Source organism: Vicia villosa, linkage group LG2 (genome assembly GCF_029867415.1).
Source record: "Vicia villosa cultivar HV-30 ecotype Madison, WI linkage group LG2, Vvil1.0, whole genome shotgun sequence".
NCBI lineage: Eukaryota > Viridiplantae > Streptophyta > Magnoliopsida > Fabales > Fabaceae > Vicia > Vicia villosa.
In genome coordinates, this window is record NC_081181.1 from 229,948,944 (window position 1) to 229,974,816 (window position 25,873).

General features: G+C 30.4%; 1 protein-coding gene across 1 annotated transcript; it reads right to left on the bottom strand.

The window, feature by feature from the left end:
• Positions 1–2,341: 2,341 nt before the first annotated feature.
• LOC131654180 (IAA-amino acid hydrolase ILR1-like 4) lies at positions 2,342–4,994 on the bottom strand. The gene is made up of 5 exons (XM_058924603.1): positions 4,541–4,994; positions 4,219–4,344; positions 3,282–3,596; positions 2,952–3,080; positions 2,342–2,859 (listed from the first exon to the last, which is right to left on the bottom strand). Exons 1-5 carry the CDS (start codon positions 4,880–4,882, stop codon positions 2,452–2,454), a joined length of 1,320 nt encoding a protein of 439 aa, XP_058780586.1. The 5' UTR covers positions 4,883–4,994; the 3' UTR covers positions 2,342–2,451.
• Positions 4,995–25,873: the final 20,879 nt, after the last annotated feature.

The window sequence follows — 25,873 nt, forward strand, 5'->3', positions numbered from 1 at the left end:
TATTTAAAAGTGTAAGAAGGGTTTCTTCGAATATACATATCCGAATAACATTTTAGGATTTTTAGGGGTGTTTTTTATCCTATATGGGTGCAATGAGAAATTCACTTTCAATTAAAGAGAAATTCTCATTCCAATCATATACGTTCTTAAGAACCTTTGGCGAAATTCCTATTTTGCCCCCAGAATTCGGAGATGCATCTTCGAATGCACCAAATTTATAATTTTTGGTGTTTTCGAATATGCATATCCAAAATAACTCAATATTTATTAAAAAAATTAAAATCAAGGTGAATCAATACAATTAATAGTATAATTAATTGTATTAATCAAAATATATATTATTATAATCAAGATATAATAATAATATTAACCTATTAAATATTTAAATCAATACATTATTTTTATATAAAATAAAAATTATAATATAATAGGAGAATATTTTTCACATGATAATTTCATTAATTATAATGTTGTAATCATTTAAAAAGTAATTACTTTTATAATTTAAAAAAATTGTGACAAAAAAATTATTACAAAATTAAAATTTTATTTAATTTCTTTATTTCTTAATTTCTTTTAAGTTTTTTCAGATATATAGTTTTTTCGGATATGAATATTCGAAAAAACCTCTCACATTTTAAATATAACATCTAAATAAAAAAAACATTTAAAGAGGTGTTTTCGGATATGCATATCTGAAACATCTTAAAATGTGAAAATGGTGTCTTTTGATATGAATATCCGAATGATATTTTTGGATTTTTAAAGAAATATTTTTTATACTATATGGATGTAATGAGAAATTCTCCCAATTAAAATGTCTCTCTCATTATTTATTCTATCTTAATTTGATATTTGGCTTAAAAAAAATCATGAAATAGTAAAACACAAAAAATTGATAGTGTATTTAAAAAAAAAAAATGGGTATAGTTTTTTTATTGAGACACGTTAAATATTGGTATGAGAATGTTGAGATTCAGACAAACTATTCTAATGCCCAGATCGATCCATCTATCATTCCAAGCATCCACAGCTTCTCCATCACCCACATACCAGAAACAATTATCTTCAATATTAGGCCAGATTTTGAATCAGTTGGTTTCATGCCTATGCTTTGCCTGTCATTATTGCGACCATATTTTCCTCACACCACTTCAGACCACAAATCGCCATTGCCATTCTGAAGTTTCTATCCAAGCTTTGAAAGACAAGCTTTATTCATGATCTCAAACTTCCTCAATCCTAATCCACCTTCTTCTTTAGGACTAGTGATAGTGCTCAATTTGACTGCATGATATTTCCTGTTATTTTCATTTTTTTCCCCAAATAAATCTCTTTTGAAGCTTGAGGATTTCATCTATGCAAGCCTTAGGAATTATGGTTGTCATCATTGAGTAGACGGGAAGAGCTTCTATAACAATCTTGGCAAGGGTGACTCTTCCTGCAAAAGCAAGTTGACTTCCCTTTCCACGTCACAAGCTTTATGTTCACTTGTTCAATGATGTACTGATAGTCCTCTTTCTTAGGCGCCTTTCCAATTAATGGAACTCCTAAATATTTCCCTAGGGAAGATGTTTCTCCAAATCCCGACAGTTGCACAAGCTTATTTCGCTTACAACGACTCACATTCTTAGAAAAATATATTCTAGTTTTCTCTTGACTGACTTGTTGTCCTGACATGCTACAAAACTTAACTTTTTTAGAATGTTCGTCACACAACTCATTTGCCTTGTCACTGTCTCACCGAATAGTAGGAGATCGTCCGCAAACATGAGGTGAGACACTACAGGCCCTTGTTTACCAGCTTTAATTTTCTTTCAATCGCCCTAAAATATAGGGAGAGATGAGATTTCCTTGCCGAATACCCCCTACAAGGACGAAAATATTCTGGAGAGATAATGTTTTTACTTTTTAGTAATGGACAATAACATATGACCTGTGTTACCAAAAAGATAAATGTTTTAAATCGTAAAAACTATTCCTATTAAAGTAGGTAGCATTGTGTGCAGGGTGAATTAAGGTAAGCTTGTTGTAAAGGTGGATCAATGAAAACATGTCAAAATAAAGTTGGACTACAAGAATAGGCAGTGTATAAATGGTTCTGTTTTCCTAGACCATGTTTGATTATGTTCATAGCACCTGAAGATTGAAAATAGAAAAATTAAACTTTAAAGTTATACAAATAGTAGTCAATAAACTTTCTTAATTCTCGTGATTTCATCAATCAAATATTACCTATGTGAAAATAGAGACAGATTATTTTGCAAGTTGTCAAAGGCATAATGACAATAGAATTTGGTTTAAATGACAATTGCAGGATCAATTTTATTAACAGACAAACTAATCAAGATTCTAACACAGAGGGCTATGGAGTTTTTATCATGATATAAATGGCAGATTCATTTACAACAAATGTGTCCAACCATTATACGATCTTTTTAATACATTTTTCTATAACTCGTCGTGATATTTCCCCTCTACTACTAGCATCTCATGATGAAGTTTGTCGAGATATTTCGCAGCTAATGAGGCATGAAGCGCAGCGCCATAAGGAAGTGCGTCTTCGTTGACTTTGTAATAGGGTGAGTGTACCCCCGGGAGACGTTCAGCTGAGACATCTTCCATTCCGAGGAGGAAGAAGTATCCAGGCAAGGCCTCTTGATAGAATGCAAAGTCTTCTGATCCCGTCATCTGTTCCATGCCTTTAACTTTATTCATGCCAATCAGACTCCCAGCGACACTTTGAAAATAGTCATGCAAGTCGCCATTGTTTACAGTTGGAGGGATGAGAGGCTTCTTTTCTTCCAAGAAGCTGACTGTTGCATTGCATCTCTGCACAGCAGCTTGTCCGCTGATAACCTACATAAACAAAACAACCTTAGCACCTAATAGGATCGCATCAGTGTTTTTATTTAAAGCACAAAATGAATCTATTGATATTCGTAATAGACCTGTTCAATGCGGTGTTTCAGTTGCGTGAAGCTTTCTCTTGAAAAAGCTCGGAAAGTACCACCAATTGTGACAGAATCTGGAATAACATTGAATGCACCACCTCCTTGAAACATTCCTACTGTCACAACCTGTGAGGATAACCTTTATGTTAGGAATGCACAGTCATAGATGCCTCAGGTTTTCATCATATTCAAAAATCATTGTAAACCAATAATGTTAGACCACGTCAAAGTTTGACGTGGTCAAAGTAGAAGTCGCAAAAGAACGAAGTAAACAAATTTCTAATTAGCGGTTCCAAGCGAGAGCAGTAAATGAAATAAGAAGTTTACCTGGGAGTCGAGGGGATCAACCTCTCGGGAAACGATATGCTGTAAACTAACAATCACATTGGAAGCTGCCAATATGGGATCTATAGAATGTTGAGGAAGGGCTGCATGGCCTCCCCTGCCGCTTATTATTGCTTCAAATAGGCCACATCCTGCTGACATAGGACCAGACTTAGAAGCTACTTCACCTAGAGGTATGCCTGGAACGATATGCAATCCAAATATGGCAGAGACATTTTGTAAGACTCCAGCATCTACAATTTTCTTAGCCCCAGCACCACCTTCTTCTGCTGGTTGAAAAACAAGAACAACAGTTCCCTGTACAAAATAAGGAATAATATCACAATTCTATAAACGGACGAAAACAGCAGAACAAGATAATATACAATGGCCAAGTCATCTTGATTATGTATTTGCTACAACTACAACAATAATTGATGCATTAAGTTATGTTTCAAAGATTTAAGTGGCATACCATATATGATAGCTAAGATGACTGCAACATATACAGTTGGCATAATGGACACTCAAAATTTGGCATCAGTTTGCCAATATGCAAATGTCAGAAACAGAATTCATGTGTGACTATATGCATGATCGAATTAAGAACACAAACATCTTAAATAGAAAAAGCGCATAACCTACATATTGGAGTGTTTTAAAGGATCAAGTTTCGCTACAGTCCGGATGTCCATAAAATACATTTGGTTGTTGTCAGATCAAGATCGGATGGTCCCAAGTTCAAGCTCAGAAATTTGGATTTTCAATTTATTTTTACTTAATTTGGAAATCCATTTTGTACTTTACTTTCTATTTTCATTTTTTCTATACTTGTAAACTGCAAAGTAACTGAAAATAGAAAATAAAAACAAGATAAATTTTTTCTAATTGCTAATGTAAACTGAAAATGAAGATAGAAAATTTTATCCTGAAACCATACTTGTAAATCTTTTTCATGCTGTTTTAGGATCTTTGCAGCGCCAAGAAGCATAGCAACATGAGCATCATGACCACATGCATGCATCTTTCCACCTACTTTACTCTTGTGCTCCCATTCAACCAATTCCTAATGTTAACAACAACAACAACAAAAAAAAAAAAAACATCAATAAAATATATATGTAACAGTTTCCAAAAATAGAAAAATAGGATTGAACATGGGAAAATTTTTTTTTTTTTTTCATTTGTCATCAAACCCAGATAAAATCCATGATAAAAAATTGAAAAGCAAAAAATTGAGAAAAGAATAAAAAAATGTAGACCTGCATAAGAAGAGCATCCATGTCAGCTCTGAGAGCAACAAAAGGAGGGAGACCAGTTCCTATGTAACCAACAACACCTGTTACTGCTACTGGATGTTTATATGAAATACCCAATTCATCCAACTTTGCTCTTATAAGCTTACTGGTTTCAAATTCCTCATAACCTAGTTCAGGATTCTCATGAAGCTTCCTCCTGATGTCCACCATCCAATCAAAAACTTGAGGTTCCTTAGCTAAATCCAGAAAGTTTGGGATTGCATTTGAAGTGGAGGAGATGGGTTTTACATATAAAAGGCAACTGAATATTGTGATGAACAAGTTGATCCATTTGATGGAACCCATGAATAAATGGTGAAGTTAATGGAAAGGAAAGAAAAGAAGTTAAATGGAACTGCAAATTATCACAGCTCAGTAGATGTGTGTGTGTGTATATATGGACCAAGTTTGGGTGACTTTGAACCTCTATAACTTTGAACCTATATATATATATATATATATATATATATATATATATATATATATATATATATAAAAATAAAAAAAATTTGTTAACAAATTCAAAATTTTTGTAAAAATCAATACACAATTTTACAATAAATTTTTTATATTTAGCTTCTATTTTTCAATAAAATATAATATAGATTAAATGCATTCTTATGTTTTTTTATTTTTATTTTGAATATTTATAACGTTTTGCTGCTTGTCAGGGCCGGTCCCGACTATTTAAAGGTCCAGGACAAATAGAAAATTTATTTTTATGATAAAAAATAATAAATTAAAACACAAATGATAATGAATTTGTTTTTCTCATAAAAATTTGATAATAAATAAGTTAATTATATCATAAATTTTTAAATATTAAATTATAATATCTAAATAATATCTAAATTTTATATTAAAATAAATTAAAATTATAAAAGCTTTAATAAGTAACTATTAAAAATAAAATTTAATTAAAAATCTCAACTTTTATTGATTGTATAAAAAAAAAGTTTATAATTAAAATTTGAGAAAAGTTATTGGTCACATGTATTTAGACATTACCTCTTAATGAAACTAGTTCTATGGCCCGTGCGTTGCCCGGGTTTGATTAGAATTTTGATCTTAATAATTTATATATATAAATTATATCATATAGTTAAACGTATTTTTAAATTATATTAAATATAAACAAAATTTAAAATATATGAGAATTTCTAATAATTTATATATATATATATATATATATATATATATATATATATATATAATTTCAATTGAGAAAAGGGGATATACACTGACAGTGTAAAATATTTTTACACTGTCAACCAATCACAACCATGTATCCAATTAAAGCATAATTTTAATTAAAAAAAAATTAATATAACATGGCAAGTGTAAGAATTTTGATTGGATGTATGTGTAAAGTTTGTTTACACTGTCAGTGCACTACCTTTAAACTCATTTCAATTATGTTCTATAAATTTGAAAAATTTCACATATTTACGTGAATAATGCAATATTATAAAAAGTGTTATATTAAATTATTTGTAGATAAATATTTATGATTAATCATTAAATTCATAATACATATAAGAGTATATCAATCTAAATTTCAGTTATTCTTTTAGTATTATTCTATAACTTATAAAACCTAAGATTTTTTTATTCAATGTCATGTCCAAAAAAAGTTTTAAATAGTATATTCTATACATATTTTTTAAAAATAAATCATATTATATCTTATCATATTGATTTTTATTTGGTGTTCCTATATTAATCAAGTAACTTCATCCATATTTTTATGATTTTTTTGTTTGTTTATTATAGTGGAAGAGATATGTTCTTACTTGGTTAATGGATTGTTTATTAATACTATTATTTATTATAGGTTAACCATCTGAATAAATTAATTATTTTCACTTTAATATTAAAATTAAAGAAAAATAATTTTGTAAATTAAAATAAAATTTTAAAGAGTTTTTTTAAATTTTATAGGCATTAATGATTTTAAAACTTATTAATTTCAGTTATTAATTTTTTAGTGAAGTTTTCTTAGTTTTTTTATTAAATAGTGATATTTTGATTCTTAAATATACTTTTATGATAAAAAAAATGTAGATTAGTCCTCATATTTCTCATTCGTTAAAAAAAATAAAGTAATTATTCATAATACATATTATTTATATACGTATATAATGATAAATCAAATACTTTATCATTACATAATTTTGAAAGTAATATTCAGAGTTTAGTAAGTGACAACTAAATCGATTATAACTTACCACTACAATTTATTTTGCAATTTTATTTTCCATAAATAATTATGCATTTTAAAAGAATATATAGAGATATAGCTAGTAATTATTATGATATTAATAACAATAATTATAATAATTTAATAATAATAATAATGTAATTACTATAATACACTTTTTTTTTTGAAACACTCTGTAATACATTTAGTACAACATGTATCATAACTATATCAAAATATATCATTATTATCATTCTATTTTATTACACAATAAAATATATTGACAAATGAGACACATTTTTTATGCATATATTATTTTTGAAGTCCTTTGAAGATCGTAAAAAATTAAGTAAATAAATTAAATCAAACATATATTTCTCTAAAATATTTTGGTTAAAGACATATATTTACATGGGTTTTCATTTTTCACATAATTTTCAAATAGTAAAAATAAATATGTAGCAACAATATAAATTTTATTTCTTCTTTTCATTCACTAAAAAATTGTTACATTCAAATTAATCAATGTAAAGAAGAGAAAAATGCAGAAATAAATAGCATAATAATATATTTGTTCTCAAGAAAGTTATTGCAAAATAATATAACTAAAGTATTTACATAACTAATATAACAGAGTAAAGTTGAGTCTTAAACCTGTCACATAAATCAAAGAACAATTAGAATATATATGTTCAAAAATAACAAAAAAAAATAAAAATATAGATACAAAATAAAAAATTAGGTACCTTGTGAACTTTGTTTGAATAAAAGGATAAAGATCTACAATAAAAAATACAAAATAAAGTAGAGTTAAAATATAGATAATTGTTATAATAAAGTAAGTGGAGTCACCTACAATATAAAACAAATCATAGTTAAAACTTAGTGAGAATAAGAAAAATAATCGAAAATATCAATTGTTTGAAGAGAATGATGAAGACTTAGCCAAAATATATAGTATAAATATGTCAAATTCATTCACCAAATACGCATTCATATATATAACATACAATAATGATTACTAAAAACAAAATAAATCTTATTAAAAACTGTAACTCCAAATTTTACTAATTAAAACTTATTATTCATTAATATTATTTTAATTGAGATTAAAAACTGTAACTTACCGTTTAACTACTTTAGATATTATAAGTGAGTGATAAAGAATGAAAAATATTATAATTTATCATTAATTAATATTATTGTAAGTGAGTAATTTAATTTTTAAACATAGAAATTTGTAAAATAGATGAAAAAAAAAAGAATGATAAATATGAAAAAAAATATTTAAAAGCTGGTGCAATAAAGAATAAAAATTATTATTCATATAAAATTGATATTTGTCTTAAATGATTATATTTAAAAAATAATTTTGTAACTATAATAATTTTTTAATGTTACAAATAGTGAATATTTGTAGAATATATTTTATTTCTATATAAAAATTAATATTCCAAAGTAAGGGAAAAATAATAATTGATAGGATTTTTATTTTTAATTAATTTTGATTATCATAATGATTTATTAAAATTTTTGTATAATAACACTTCATAAATGTTGTAACGGATAATTTTAATATATATATAAACGTTTTTATTAATATAATTGATGAGTTAAAGGTTTAATTTTATTTAGAAAATGAGTGGTTAAAGTTAAATTGAAAAATAATATAAAATATTTTAATTTAAACAAATTTAGTATATATCTAAAGTAATTATAATCAATATGAGAATAAATAATGATTTACAAAATTTTCTTTTTATTTTCATAATGACTATTAAAATTTTAGTACAATCAAACTCAATAATTATTATACCTGATAATTTTTATATTTAAATATTGTAAATTTTTTTATTAATTTTTTATTATAATAAAAATTTGTGTAACTCATTTAGAAAACACATTTTTTTTAAAACGATACTTTTATTTCATCTTTATTTTGAGAAGTAAGTTATTTTTTAAACATAATTTTTTTTAAATAAATGAAAAATAAAAGAAGAAAAATAGAAAAATAAAATTAGAATTTAGCATGAACTAATTTAAGATTATCTATTTTATCGTAAAAATTGATTATCTAAAATATATTTAAAATTTAGTTTTATATTTTTTAAACTTGAAATATAGGCTAGATTTCAAGATTTTATAAGTTTGAAAGATTTTTTTAATAATGACTTTTATTTGGATATTTTTAATAGTGGTAATTGAATATTATATTATTAATATTACTATTATTATTATTATTATTATTATTTTATATTAAGTAGAAGTAGATTATTATTATTATTAACTAAATATTATATTATTTTTAATAATAGTGGTGGTTTAATATTATTATATTATTATTATTTATTTTAATATAGAGTTTGTAATTAGAATACTTACCAAGTTGACATGTGGCTAGGATTGTTTTCAAAATGACATGTGGCTAGGATTATTTTCAAGAAGACATGTGGCTAGGGTTGCCATCATGACTTCTTTACATTTATATTAAGTAGATGAGCGGTGAACATCGAACTAATCTTATGTAAGCGAACTAATGCTTATGTAAAAGAATGATAATTAAAATTATTCAAAAGGCAAGTATCGAACTGATGACAGTATAATACAAGCAAAGCCTTAACCATTGAGCCAGAATCAATTAATTGTTAATAAACTTCGGTCATTAATATATATTGTAATATTGCAGTAACATAATTTTTTTACTACACCTCCCAAAATGAGGCCCTCATTTTTTTGAGGCCCGAGGCTGTGGGCCTGCTTGCCCTGGGCCAGGGCCGGCCCTGCTGCTTGTTTTTGTTTTCTCCTTTTTAATTTAGTCTTTTAAGTTACTAACCTCGCTACAAAAATACTATCGTGTAACATTTTAATTATAGGTGGTTGTTTGCATAGTGTCTAACAAATTTTTTCTTGACGATGAGACAAATGACTTGAACATATCACAAAAAATCTCTTATTTTTTATTTGATTCACATTTCAACTTTGTTTGATGATGTTTATGATTTTAATTTAGTAGGTAAGCTAAGTAAAAAAGACAAGGAAACACAAGCTACAGACAACTATTAATAGGCACAATTATCATTATCATCGCCACAAAACTTAGAAGGAATAGAAACTCCCATATCATCTAAGTGTTTTATGATGAAGTTAACTATGGCAGTTAACCAAAGAATCATCTTGTTGTTGTTTTAAGTACTTTCAAAAACTGGTTTGAACAAGATAGCCAGTTCGAGGTGTTGAAGGCATCTCAAAATCAAACTGTTGAAGGCATCTCAAAATTAAACTCTTCTAAATTTATTTGCTCTAGTTTGTTAGAGAAGTTTGATCAAAAGAAACATTTGGAATATATACTCATTTGTCCCATCTTTTTAATGCCGTCATTTGATTCTGAATTGTTGAACCAATCTTTGAGGAGGTTGTGACACATTCCTCTCCTTCTAAACTAACTTCAACATACATCAAGATCTTTGTGATAAGTTTTTTATAGGGCAGCCAAGAACCATTCCTTCTTCAATCTATCATGTGTTTAATTACCCCACTAGCACAATTTTTTTAGATGTTGTTATAAATGAGAAAAGTAACAAACACATTTGGTTTTAGTAGCTAACTATGGTTGAATTTTCTTAGAATCAGTAATCACGTATAAAATGAGATGTTGGGTCATGGACTTCCCTTCAATTCTGGTATCTTTTTGAGAATCATAGTTATTCTTGATGTTAGATGAGATGTTCTTGACATTTGGTATTCTCCTCCTATCCATTCTCTTTAGAACTCTATTGAATTGCTTCCCAAGTAACACAATGGTATTTGACAATCCTTCCTCGGTATCTAGATCAGCCTAGCCCTCTTCATATTTAAAATTGGAAACAAAAGTTATGGTCTTGTTCTTATTTTCAGATTTAGCATTAATAGCCAATTCAAATGTTTGAAGTGACCCAACAAGTTCATCAACTCTCATCCTGCCGATGTCTTGAGCTTCTCCATAGTTGTTACCTTCATGTCAAATTTTCTAGGTAGAGACCTAAGAATCTTCCTAACAAGCTTTTCTTCTAACATATTCTCCCCCAAGGCACTAGATGCATTTGTTATTCAAGAACATTCATGTGAAAGTCTTGAATGCTCTCATCATCTTTCATCTTTAAATTCTCAAATCTGGTAGTGATAAGTTGAAGTCTTGACATCTTCACTTTAGATGTGCCTTCATGAGTTGTCCTGAGGATTTCCCAACCATTTTTAGTAACAGTACATATATTAATTAACCTGAAAATAATCTTGTCTACTCCATTGAATATAGCATTCAAGGCCGTGGAATTTCCAAGAGCTAATTCATCTTCCTATTTGGACCAGTCTTCTTATGGCTATAAAGACTTATTCCCATCTTTGTCCTTCACAACAGAATGATTCCATCCCTTCAAAACACCCTTCCAATATTTTTTGTCCATGGATTTTAGAAAAGCTATCATATGAACCTTCCAATAGTCATAGTTTGTACCGTCTAACAAAGGTGATATATTATTGTGTCCTCCTTCCTTGTCCATAGTACTAAGAAGTATCTTCCATGGAGCTCACCTAAAAACAGAACAGGGTACCCGCTCTAATGCCAATTGAAATTCTAGCATTTAAAATAGATGCCAAGACTGATGTCCTAACACCACACCATAATGTCAAGACTGATGTTAAGACATTATCTGCTGACAAAATACTTTTACCAAAACAATAAATTCTGCATAATTGAATAACAAAAGGTAAAAGACACAATTAATTGTTAACCTAGTTCGGTGCAACTCACCTACTCTACGGGTACCAAGTCAGGAAGGAAATTCATTATGATAGTATTAGTTTAAAGCTAAACAACCCTAGTTTACAACTTATCACCTATTCACTACCTTATGCAACTTCTACCTAGGACACCCTTTAGATATGAGAACCCCCTCTTACTTTCCTCAATCACACCCCTGTGATTGTCAACAACAATAATAAATGATAGAACATATACTTCCAATTACACACAATACACTCTTTGCTTAAAAGCTCATGAGTGATTGACAATGAACAATGGATAATCAATTTAACTCTGTACATCAACATGATACATGAGTGATATACACAAAAACAATACTCTAAAAAGGCTCCTAAAACCCTAAGACTCTTGCAACAATAATTTTCCTTAGGGTTATTACCATTTTTGTTCCCTGCCATATAGGTGACTTTTGGTTTACCCCAGTAAAAAAATTTCGGCACATGCCATTTGCTAAAGTGGCGCGCTAATTGTGTATTTTTATTTTTTATTTTATTTTTAAAATTCAAATATGCTGACGTGTAATTATATTTTTTTATTTTTAATTCCATGTAATATTTATTTTAATTTATTTATTTTATTAATTTATTGTTAAAATTCAAAATTTTTTTATTTTTATTTATTTATTTTAATAATTTATTGTTAAAATTCAAATTTTCTGAAAAATCTAAAAACTTTGTCTTAAGTAGGACTTGAACTCATGTCTTTTAACTCCTTACCACCAATGCACATACAACTAGGTCATATGAATTTACTTGTCAAGTTTCCACACAATGTATATATTATTATCACTTAGTTATTAATGAGTTATTTTATTCAAATACCCCTTCTTTAAAATTGTAAATGATTTAAACATGTTTGTAATTTTAGTAATATATAAATATATTAAACTGAAGATATCTTTCATAAAAAATTTAACAATAAATTAATAAAATAAATAAATAATAAAATAAATATTACGTGGAATTAAAAATAAAAAATATAATTACACGTCAGGATATTTGAAATTAAAAAAATAAAATAATAAAAAAAATACACAATCACCGCGCCACATAAGCAAATGACATGTGTCATTTTCTGGCGAGGTCTAAAACGACAGAATCTTCATTTGGCAATGTTAGTTTTACAACAATTTTTTTTCTTATATGGCAGAGGGTAAAAATGGTAATAACCTTTTTCCTTATTTTTCTTTGTTGTTTTCTTAGGTTAAATCTCCTCATTTTATAAGCCAATACAACCATTGGGCTTGGATATTCAATCTGGCTATAACCTTATGCAAATCAAATCAGATCATATCAAATCTAATCAAATCTTCAAATGTATGGCAAAAGGTTTTGACATCCAATCAAGCAAATCAAATATTCTGTTATCTCTTCAGCTTTGAAACAAATCTTCAGAGAATTCAATCTTCAATGTGCTGCTTGATTCACAAATAACAAAAGGCTTAATTAGTTCTCAAGTCCTTTAACTTAATTTCAGGTTTCACTTTAGTCCCTTATTTAATAAAGGTTACATATTAGTCCCTTAAAAACGGTTCCGTTAGTCAAATTGGTCCTTACCGTTAAATTTTCTGAAAAAACGTTAACTTCACTTACGTGGCATGACAACAAGGTATTTGTTAACAAGCTGACTCAGCATATGTATTAAAAATTATTATTTTATTTACACTTGAGAGATTTTATTTTCAAAGGTTAAAAACCACCGCAAATCGTTAGTAATGTGAAAAAAAATATCACACGGTATTGATATCACAATAATCAACAAATACTCTTAAAATAGAGTAATCAAGCTGATTACTATACATGCTCTTCCTCATTGAATGAATAATGAACAACAATGGCCTAATTTCTAGAAAAGTGTTAATAAAATAAATCATCCACTGCACCAACTTCTTTACTTTTATCATGTAAAGAAGGCAATATCCTAAAAACCATTATGATACCTACAAAGATCAATTCACACTTAATGTTAAAAAATTACACAACAAATACAAAAATTTATACCAGGAAAAAGGATGAGTTAAAAGGATGAGTTAAAAGTCAAAACCAAAAAACCAAAAATATTTTTTTCTCAGATTCAGAAAGTACCATTCAAGATCTATAACACCAATTACATTTTAATCAATAAATCTAAAAAAATGTTGGATCTGAGATTCAAAAAGTACCAACAGTAGCAGTCCCTACATCACTCTTAGTAACCTCAAGTGCAGCCATGTATAAAGCCCAGCAGGAATCATACCCATCGACAAAGTATCAAACCATATAAAGCTCTAAATCCCTCGCCCTTAATCAGCGAAAACACCTTCAAACCCTAACACTATCACAATTTCACAAACCTTAACTATACAAAATTCACAAATCCAGCAAAGAAAATTGGAAAATAAATATGACTGTACAAATTCGGCAGATTAAACAACGTACTAACGAAAATTGGAATTGAAACTAGTGAAACAGAGTTAAGAGAATGGTGAGATGGGGTTAATTTTTCTCCTCTTGTGAAACCAAATTTTGGATCGAACGTGTGAAACGATGAAAATCAAGTGAAAGAAAGAGAAATGGGAAGAAGTGAGAGAGGTGGTGGCTAGGGTTTGAGAAAGAGAGAAGAAGAAACGATGAATAGATCTATTGAAAAAATCAACAAAATCAAGTGAAAGAAAGAGAAAGGGGAAGAAGTGAGAGAGGTGGTGGCTAGGGTTTGAGAAAGAGAGAAGAAGAAAGCTTATACGTTTCAGTTTCTTTTATTTGTCACTTTTTAAATTTTAAATCAATATAAAATAAAACAATTCCAAGTCATCTAATTTTGTACAGCTGGAGTGCCACACATACATAACTTAACGGAATTTGACAAAATTTAACGAACGGGACCAATATGTTTAACGAAATTATATTTAGGGGACTTAAAATGAACGTTTATTAAATAAGGGACTAAAATGAAACCTTAAATTAAGTTAAAGGACCAAAGGATGTATTAATCCATAACAAAACAAATCTTCTGGAACAATAGTAACTGATCTTCCAAAAATAGAAATAATCATAGGCTGCAATGTTGTAGTAACATGTTACGACATCTTGTCCAGCATCTTGCTGTACTTATTATTTTACCAAAATGAAACCAACAAACCAAACCCTAACAATTGGTATATTCTCTAGGGATGGAAATTTTATACTCTGACAAGGGTATCATTTTGCATTAGCTGAAGTATGAACTTGAGCTTCTGAAGAGATTCGAGCTGACAAATTGCAAGCCTGCAGTCACGCCTGCTAAGAGGAATCACAAGCTGGATTCTAATTATGTAAGTGATGATGTAGATGCTACAACTTTCAAATAGTTGGCAGGATCGCTGAGATATATCTGTAATACCAGACCTGACATTTGCTATGCAGTTGGAATGATGAGTATGTTTATGAACAAACCAAAGTGGTCACATTACTAAGTTGCTATTAGGATTCTGATGAATATTAAGGGGACTCTGAAGTTTCGAGTTTTGTTCCCTTTTATAGCTGAATGTGAGTAAAAAATTATGTGCTACTCATACTCTGACTGGTGTGGTGATAGAGTTGACAAGAGAACTACTTCTGGATATTTTTTTCAAATATCTAGGACGTATCATTTTTCGGTGCTCCAAGAAGCAACCTGTGGTTGCATTGTCAACTTGTGAAGATAATTACATTGCAAGTGCTTTGTCTGTGTGTCAAGCTGTTTGGCTGATGAATTTATTGTAGGATCTGAAGATCAAGGTGAGCAAGCCTATGAAGTTGATGATTAACAACAAATCTGCCATAAGCCTTGCCAAGAACCCAGTTTTGTATAAAGAGAAGCACGCATATTCACACAAAGTTACATTTTCTGAGGAATCAAGTCCAAGATGAAGTGCTAGAAGTTGAGCACTATAGCACCCAGAAGAAACTTGCAGATGTTCTGACAAAAGCTTTCAAAACTGAACACTTCATCAATTTGAGGAATGTAATTGGTGTTGTTGATTTTTACTCTTAATGTGAATTAAGGGATGGTGTTAAGGTGTAACTACACATTCAGAGTGTGTTAGCTAATTAGTTTGTTTTGGGCTTGAGTTGGACTTTAATTAGTTTAGCCTAATATGGGTTTAGTATATATTACAATTTTGCTTTGTAATTGGTAACAATGTATAATCATTCTCATAACCTTTTTTCAATTGAGTAAAAGTTAGTTACAATTTTCTTTCTTTTCTTCCATCTTCATCTTGTTCCGCTGTGCTCCAACACATCTATCAATCTTATTTGCAGAAAAGTCAAAAATTTGGTTCAAATGTGAAGTAAATCCAGGTAATACAATTTTAAGTGAATATTGAAATTTTTAAATCTTAGATCTGTTATTTTTTACTTATAATTTGAGTTGTGATTTTTTTATTTATAATTTGAGTTGTAATATTTTTTTACTCGATTTTGGTTTATCTAGTAATGATTTTGGTTTACCTCATTGATGAATACACTATTCAAATCTAAAATCTTGACTTGAACAAAGTTTCTTTTAGGGGTGTTCGTGGTTCAAGAACTGCACTGAACTGAACCAAATTAGTGGTTCAGTTCAGTTTTTAAAAACCACTTTAATAAAAAACCAATTAACTGCTAAAGCAATTTCAATTCAGTTTTAAATTGGTTTTGAACCAGATTGTATCTATAAACTGGTTTACAATCAATTTTTAGTTATAAACTGGTTTAAAATCAGTTTATATTTAAAAGTCAAATTTATTTTATAAATTGTTTTTAAACTTTTTTTTTTAATTTATCTCCCTCTCTTTTTTATCTCTCTCTCTCTCTCTCTATATATATATATATATATATATATATATATATATATATATATATATATATATATATATATATATATATATATATATATATATATATAGAGGGTATATCATATGAGAATGCCATATTTATATGAGAATGAATCTGAACCGTTGGATTTTAAAATAAATGGTGGAGATTATGAGTGAATCTTTTTTTTCTCTCTCCTACTTCATTGATTTCAAGATGCAGGAGAGAGAAAAAAAAGATTCACTCATAATCTCCACCATTTATTTTAAAATCCAACGGTTCAGATTCATTCTCACATTCTCATATAAATATGACATTCTCATATGATATGCCCTCATATATATATATATATATATATATATATATATATATATATATATATATATATATATATATATATATATATATAGGGGACGACTCAAGTGAGAACACTTGGTTATTATGAGAAATGAGAACAATGAATCACGACCATTAAATTTGATTTTAATGGGCTGGATTGGTTTCTATTTCTATGATCCTTAATATTTATTTTAAATTAACATTGAAAGAGAAACCAATCCAGCCCATTAAAATCAAATTTAATGGTCGTGATTCATTGTTCTCATTTCTCATAATAACCATGTGTTCTCACTTGAATCGTCCCCTATATATATATATATATATATATATATATATATATATATATATATATATATATATATATATATATATATATATATATATATAAAATTGATTTTACGGTATAAATAATTTGGTTTTTATCTGTGTTGCCATATGCTTTGTTATATTGTATGCGCTCCAGTGGCTCTACTAGTATATAAATTTCAACTAGTATATAAATTATATGTAAAAAAATTTACTGCTGCCGTTAATATTTTTTTTATCTTATCTACCACATGTGTATGTTAATTATAAGATGCAAATGGAACTTCAAATTTTGTTGTCATTGATTTCAGTCCGTGTAGTGACTCTTTTGTTTTTCTAAAATTACTCAAATTTTTTGTATTTTAAAAAAATTAATTTTTTTGTATTTCTAAAAATTTGATCTTTTTCGAAAACTCAATTTTTCATTCTTTTCAAAAATCTTAACTTTTTGTATTTCAGAAAAAATTGATATTTTCGCATTTTCGAAAAAATCGATTTTTTTTTTCCGAAAAAACTCGATTTTTTCAAAACTATTTTTTAAAAATATTTAAATGGATTTAAAGTTTTAAGTCGATATAATTTATTGAATCATAAAAATATTACATATAGTGAATACATTTTTACGGATTTTTTTTTTTATTTTTTAGGAAAAAATTATTTTTAGATTTTTTTAATTTTCAGGAAAATAAATATGTTTTAAAATTTTTTTTGTGCTAAATTATTATTTTTGGTTTAAAGAAAAAACAAATATTTTCAAACCAGTTTATAAAACGAAACTGGTTCTAAACCAGTTATAAACTGAAATTGAATTGTTTAAATTAAATGGTTTAGTTCATTAACCATTTAAGTGGTTCAATTTGTTAATGGTTCAAAACAATTCAGTTCTAGTATACAATTCAGTTAACCATATTTTTGAACACCCCTAGCCTTTCTTTGAGATGTTTGGAAGATCTTGCGTCTATTGATTGAAATTATTATATTAGTTAAGATTGAAATTTCTAAATCTCATATCTATAATTTTTTAATTATAATTTTGAAATTATAATCTTTGAGTTGTAATTTTTGTATTCTTTTTAATTATTTGAAGAAATAAAGTTTTAAATATGAGATTTGTAATTTCTCCTATTCTTCAATTGAAGGAATGGAGATGAAGATAATGAATGTTTAAATTTCAGATTATTTTTGTTTTGTTTTTGAAGTAATGTTACAATATAAAGAATAGAAAAGTTTATTTACGAAAAATAGGAAAAAGTTCTACAAGAATCTACAAGTAATGATATAAAATTATTTAAATTTAGTAAGTTTTCTCTAACATAAAGTTCTGCAACTTGTTAAAATCAGATTGATTGTCGATTTAAAAACATAAAAGATTTAAGAAATTTGAGTTTAAAATTTGGGTTTTAAAATATTAGAGTTTGACCTAATTCATTCTTACAAAACTATAAACTCTTTTCATGCTCTATCTTCAATCAATGCGGGATTTTTAGGATCTTCCTAATACACCCTCTCACACCCCTCACGTCCGTTTGACCTAACTCATCCTTACAGAACCGGTTGGTAAGGTGAGGAGTGTCCCTCTATATATACTTTTTTAATGCTCTATCTCTAACCAATGTGAGACTTTAAAATCTTCTTAATACACCCCTCATACCCAATTTGGCCTTGGTGCGTGAATATTAACGGTAGGCGGTCCATGGTCTGATCAATAGGCTCTGATACATATTAGAGTTTGACATAACTCATCCTTACAAAATCGATTTTGTAAGGATGAATTAGGTCAAACTCTAATATGAAAGAATAATATTAAAATTTGAGTTTAAATAAAATTTAGAAGAGGAAGATAAATGTTTAAAGATGAATAAAATGGATGTTTGAAAAAGATGAATAAAATGGATGTTTGAAGATGAAGATAAAAAAAATGAGTTTTTAAAAATGAAGACGATGAATGTTTGAAGAAAATGATGAATATAAAATGAAATGAAATATGTTGATAAATATAAAAGTCATTTATATTTATGAATTAAAACATGTTAATAAATTATTATTAGGAAATCGATCTTTCATTACAACCATTCAAATTAAATAATACTAATATATCAATGACTTTAGTGGAAAAAAATATTGATCCATACTAAATGCCATCATTTATATCATGTTTTCCATATTCTCAGTAAACATATTTTAAATTAGTCTAATATAAAAATACTATGTGCAAGAAATGCTTTCCAACATATTTGAGAAATTGAAGATATTTTGTATATGTGAACTTTGTAAATTATTCTCAATTGTTAAATTGAAGATATTTTGCACAATTAATTCGCACGTGGTCATTAATTTATTATTTTCTTTTTGATTTCAAGTATAATGTTACCCTTTATAGAGAATATAGTTATTTTTCACGTGTTGCTGATAATGTGTTGATATCAGTACTTCTTGATTTGACACAACACAATCAACCACTTTTTCAAATACACATGTTCATCATTTTTCAAATTCCTTTTTTGTTGGTCGGTACATAAGGTGATAAGATATTGCTACTAACAACTATTTGAAACTTACACGGATACTTTTTCTAGAGCAAAAGGGGCGTGTTTTTGGGTTTAGGAAAATATTATAATGCATAATAGTAGATCAATAGCATGTGTTAGGTAGAAAGTTTACTTTTTAATAGATTGATAATTTTTTTTTATTTTATAAATTAATAATTTAGGTCTAATTAACTATGTTTTGTATTTTTGTGTGAAACAGAAGACTGATAACGTGTATGATGATAAATTCTTCTAGCGCGGTAGTGAAGGTCTTTGGTACGATGGAGCAGATGTGTGTCTGTAAAGTTAACATTCTAGCACTTAAGTCAGAAAAGTCGAAGACGTGTAATTTGCAAGAATGAAAGAAAAAGAATCGGCTATAGCGCGTAACCGAGCTTATAAATGAAGAACAGTTAAAACAACCATCGGTTAACTCGATGCAGAATGCAGGAGACTGGTAGTTTGTATCTAAAGGTTGACGATGAGCGAGTAGTCCAGATCTAGTGTGCGGTCCTCTAGAAAATGTCTATCAGTTCGCCACTATCTTACAAGGATATTATGGAGATTGCCTTTGGCGTTGGGCCGATCTTGTTGGGTCGGTCGCATAGCGCCGTTTAGTTGACCCATAATAGTTGCCCCTATAAGTCTATGCTACCATGTAGGAAGGTAGGATTGTGATTAAAGCTTTAAGAACGGCCTCTAGACTAATATTTTTCGTCGTATTGATACATACTAGTCAGTTCCAATTTTGGAGATGGAGTTGGTGACGTGTGGAGTGAGAGATGGTGACCTTGGGAATCCACACATTAAATGCTTACTTTGCACTTGAAATGTTTCACATTTTTAATTCTCCACCTGGACCGAGTGTTATACCCCAATCTTGCCCCTCCCTTTCCCTCTCTTATCATCTGGTTATAAGCATTTTGAAATTCATCCGAAACCAAAGTGATTAGTCCATAGTGGAGAGTGCCCTTTTTTACTTGAGTCTCTCCGTGTATCATTTTCTGGCGATCTCATGGTCCCATCAGATAACACCCACTCACCCATTGGGGAGCGGGTATTTCATGCATAAATACAAGGTAGATAAAGCGGCTCCTAGTCGGTTAAAGGTAGGTCATCTAATAATTATATTATACAAAGAGCGGGCGACGCCAATGAATAGATACTTAACCTTTATTTCTTTGGCATGGTCCTGTTCTACGAATGTGATCCTTGAGGTGAGGTACCCTTTCACTTGCACATGCTCTCCTAAAAAGTCTGATCAATGATCCCTTTCAATATTTATTTCCTCACCTTTGATGTAGCATTCTGCCTTGGCAACTACCTCGGCTAGTGTGAGTGCCGACTTTTGGGCAAAGGATTCATTAAAGTGTCCCGCCTTAAGTCCATTTTGGAACGCTTCCAATAATACTCCCTGGTTCGGAGGGACGACCTTGATGATAACTTCGTTGAAGAGGGCGAGGTAATCCCTTCGCGATTTTGACATACCATGTAGAATGTTAAACATGATGGTAGTGGGCATCTTTGTTTGGCGACTAGCACTAAACTGGTGTACCCGCTTCCTTACCAGCTCTTGATAGCTGCTGATAAAGGAACGAGGAAGGCATGTATACCATCTGAGGGCGGCTTCCTTGAAGGTTTTCAATAATAGCTTACATTTTAGAGAGTGTGGTGCTTTTATGATGGCCATCTGTGTGTTGATGGAGACTGCGCGTTCGTAGGAATCACCGTGTCCATCAAACTTGGCCAAGGATGAAGGTTTGAAACCTTTGGGATAAGGGCTCCCCATATTTCGTCTGAGAGTGGCTGGGGATCCAGTAATTCCATCTCTTCCCAGGGGTTGACCTCCTATTGGCACTGTTTGATGCTTTGGACGTCATCTTCCAACATGCGATTATGGTTTCGTAGTCCATCTATTACGATGTATATCTTTACCATGGCATCGACGTTGCCTGTGCCGCTAGTACCCTCAGGCGTGGAGGATGAAGGTCTTCTTTTCAACATGGCCGACAATGGCTAGGTGTATGAGTTAAAGGTATTGCTGGAAGGATAAGGGTGTGCATGTTCCCTTGCAAGGGCAGGGAGATTCATAGGCCTTAGTAGGTGTATAAGATGTTTAGGTTGTGAGGTCTTACTCACGGCGACGAGAAGCCATGTACAGTGGGTTTTTAGGCTATTTAAGGGACAATCTCACTTGAGGTGAGAGGCCTAGTTAGTGACCGGCGCTGCTTGATTGCAAGCGAGCGATTAGGTTAATCAAGTGTTATAGTTATAGAAAGCGTGAAGCTCTTTTGGGTAGGGGATAACGTGTTTGACTTAGAGTCTTTCCCTTTTACCTTTTGAGGTATAATGTATATATAGGGCTTTCAGCATCTAGGGTTTTTCCCTATTTTACGTGGTCTTAATCACTCCCTTCTTATTAGATGAGGTTATTAACCTCCCATCTTCTAGGGGTCAGTGATGACTCTTTCTTACCTGCCTTCCACATTCGAAGAGCCCCTTGATTGAGTTCCTTAGATCCCATCTGGGCAGAACAATTGTTGGGAGGGCGCCCTGGTCTAGAATTTTACCAAATATAACACTACAGTCTGTTTTATGATAAATATGCATAACCTCCAAGACATGGAGCCATTACGACCAGTAATGCCCATTACGGGTTGTCTATAATGGTCTATGATATTTTGTATAGGGAGGGTTTCCTGGGGGGATTACAGGTCGTAACTCCCATTATAGACATGCCGCGATCACCCCTAACCTCTTTGTTTCTCCATACCTCTTAACCCTAGTTAGTTCACTTGAATTGTGTGTCATTTTCCATGCTTGCTAGTTATGTTTGGATGTCTAAAGAAATTGAATTAGTATGTAATCTATCTAGGGTAATTGCTAGTATTAACTTATCAAATGATCTAGTGGTTAATATGGTGCTTGCTTGTTGATCTAAAAATAATTAAACACTGATGTGATAAACCCTAAAATAGTTTAGGAGTACACTAGTACGAAATTCTTGGATAAGTAGTCGTACTCCAATTTGGTAAGTATCGAGAACATTAGTTTCGAAAGAAATCGAGTATATAATGTGTGGAATATCAAAACTTCCTACATATGCTTGTACGCGTTGCCAATGAAAGGAAGGTAATCAAGTCACATATGTAGATCACACTATAAAACCTTCCTTGATGGAAAGGTTGAGTAGGAAGTTCTGAGTCCATATATTTAAGCTTGAGGTCTGCTAGTAGGTAGTGGAACGTTCTGTTAGGCTATCTGTCTCCTAAGGTCGACATGGATCAAATTCAGTGAGTCTATTAATATTCACAAATTGTATGAGATCGATTAGGTCTCGATCCCCTTTCTTTCTTATTTATCTGATACGTGAGTGTTAACCGTAGTAGAACTATAATAGTATCATAAACATTTGATTGAGAGGACTTATGGTTTAGTGGAGCTCTACTAAGATATCAATATGTCACCCCATGTTGTTGATATATTAAATGAACATGTATTAAGGAAAAGGGAAAGATAAGATATCTTGAAGTGCTTGAAGACCTTCCTTTGTGTCTTTGTGTATTTTGTACTGCTGTGTGTTTTTATCTTAGCATTTGGTATCTGACATGTAATGTAACTATGCACTATGTTGTAGAATACATGCGTTTCATGTATTTATGTCACTTATGTAGTGTTGGATGTATTAGCACCAATGTATAACAATTTTAGATATGGTAATTATAAACACATCTTGGGAGCATGCTCCTCTCAAGATCCTGAGTTCGAATCCTACTAGATGCTAACAATTATTGTAGTGGACCAGTCCATACAGAGCTCTGCTATGGCTTTAAATGGGGTCCCTGCTAGTGGACGATGAGATTGATCTTCTCGAATTAGTCGATCGCAAGACCGAATACCAAGATTTCAAGAAAAAAAACATACCGTATTCGAGTTGTTGCAGTAGTTACCCACGACCTTACCCTTGTAAGGCACATATTCTGTTTTAGTTTATAAATTTTTTTTCTTAATCGTGAAGATTTAATCTCTTAATTCAAAAGCACTATCTCAACCATTAATTAATTTAAAAAATATGATGTCAACTATTGCATTCCATCCTTATTTGCTCAAAGTAGAGTTACAACTACCTTTATTTTGAGGGAGTAAAAGGAACCAATACAAAATAAGAAAAAAATATTGGTTTTATTTTATTAAAAACTTTTGCATAATTTTTTAAGAGATTAATTGGAATACAGTGTCAGTATAAAATAATTTTATACCATTATTCAATTAGAATGATTGAATGAGTGATTTTGACATGAGAGAATTATGGAAGAGGTAGTTATTAAAATGATTTAATTATAATAGGGACAACTTTTCTACCCATCACAAAATGTTGGGTAGTGTACCTTCAACCAATCATAAGATTCCATTTAATTTTAACACATTTAATTAATTATACAATAGTATATTTATTTGTTGTTTCCAAGACAGTTTACATTGAAGGTAAGTTTACCCAACTTTTTGAGTTAGGTAGATAAGAATTCACCAATTATAATTTATTTATTTTTATTCTTAATTTCATATTTATGTGTCAAAATCATTCTTTTTAATTAGATGAAAGTGTAAAGTTTTTTGAATCAAAATAAACTTTTATTGATAGATTCAAAAACCATACAAACAAGTGATCCAAAGGATCCAACTATCAACTCAACAAAAACACAACCAGAACTCCTTCAAGGTAAAAGCAAGGTACCTACATGCTTTCTAAGAGAAGGGTGTTGCCAACATTTAAAAACTATTGCATCTATGATTCTGTTAATGATAACCAGAGAATCAACATGATTACCAAACGATATAGTATTTCTATAGAGCCAACACTCATGCACCGTTTCCGTAAACGCACATTTCAAGAGCTTACTCCGCCATCCCTTCTTTTTACATTGTTGAATTATCCAAGGCAACTCTTCTTTCCAATTCTTGGGTGTATGGTGAACCCCACTCCAGTTTAGAATTTTCTGCCATATAACCTCCAGCTGGGGACACTTGAAGAGAAGGTGATCCTGTGTATCTACCTCCTGGCAGAAACAACAATCATTGTTACCATACATACCGAAACGCATCAGTCTTTCTTTCGTGGCCAGTTTATAGTGACATGCCATCCACAAAGTATGAATTGCCTTAGGCCTAGCTATATTCCCATACATCATGGTTCTCCATTCCACATTCTGTTCTTCTTCAATTAAAGCCAAGTACAATCCTTTAGTATAGAATTTCTCCTTGGTTAGCATTTGTTGCCATGCTTGTACATTACAAACTGTATCTCTAACTTTCAGAATTTTCTTCAAGATCCACGAGCTAGAGTTCTTTAGAGGGGTATCCAAAATAGATTGGTGTTTTGTATAGTAGCTATGGATCCATCGAACCCATAGACTATCCGCCTTACCACTAAGGTTCCACAAGTTTTTTGCAATGCACGCTGTGTTCAAATGCAGTAGACCTATGATGTTCAGACCTCCCTTGCTCTTTGGCTTACAAATCGTCTTCCACGCAACCGGACTCTTTCTAGTTACTACATCACTGCCAGTCCACAAAAATGACCTGCAAATCGCTTCAACACGATGAATAACTTGCTTAGGCAGAGGTAGACACTGCACCCAGAAGTTACTTATCGCAAATAAGACACTTTTGATTAATTGGACACGACCAGCAAAACTCAGAAGTCGCGCAGACCAGTGTTTAATCCTGCAGACTATCTTCTCCACTAGGCCAATACAGCTATTAACTGAAAGTTTCCTACTGGTTAAAGGGATCCCTAAATATCTAAAAGGGAGAGGGCCTTCTTTAAAACTAGTTGTAACCAGTATTTGATCTTTCACTGTCCCCTCCACATTACCAAAGTATGCCTTACACTTGCCATGATTTACTTCAAGTCCAGTTGCCTCAGAGAACTCCTTAAACTGCTGCATTGCAAGTTGGACTGATCTCAAGTCTCCCCTAGTGAATATAAGCAAATCATCAGCAAAACTGATGTTGATAATGTTTTGTTTTTCACACTTAGAGTGGAATTTAAAGTCAGGGTTTTTCTTCAGTTTCTGCATGATCCTATACAGGTATTCTATGACAATAACAAATAAGAGAGGTGACAAGGGATCACCTTGTCGTAACCCTCTTTTTGCCTTTAGGGACTCGGTCATCTCATCATTCACTTTGTACCTGTAGGAAACAGATTTCACAACCAGCATCACCCAGTTTATAAACTTATTAGGCACACTCAGTTCAGTCAAAATATCTTCGATAGCCTGCCATTCCACACTATCATACGCCTTCTGGATGTCCATTTGCAACATACAC

Excerpts from the sequence above, each read along its gene's own strand:
- LOC131654180 (XM_058924603.1), bottom strand. The coding sequence starts at position 4,882 with ATGGGTTCCATCAAATGGATCAACTTGTTCATCACAATATTCAGTTGC. Across the intron at positions 4,345-4,540 it reads TGGATGCTCTTCTTATGCAG|GAATTGGTTGAATGGGAGCA; the intron begins GTCTACATTTTT and ends TGTTAACATTAG. Across the intron at positions 3,597-4,218 it reads AGCATGAAAAAGATTTACAA|GGAACTGTTGTTCTTGTTTT; the intron begins GTATGGTTTCAG and ends TATTTTGTACAG.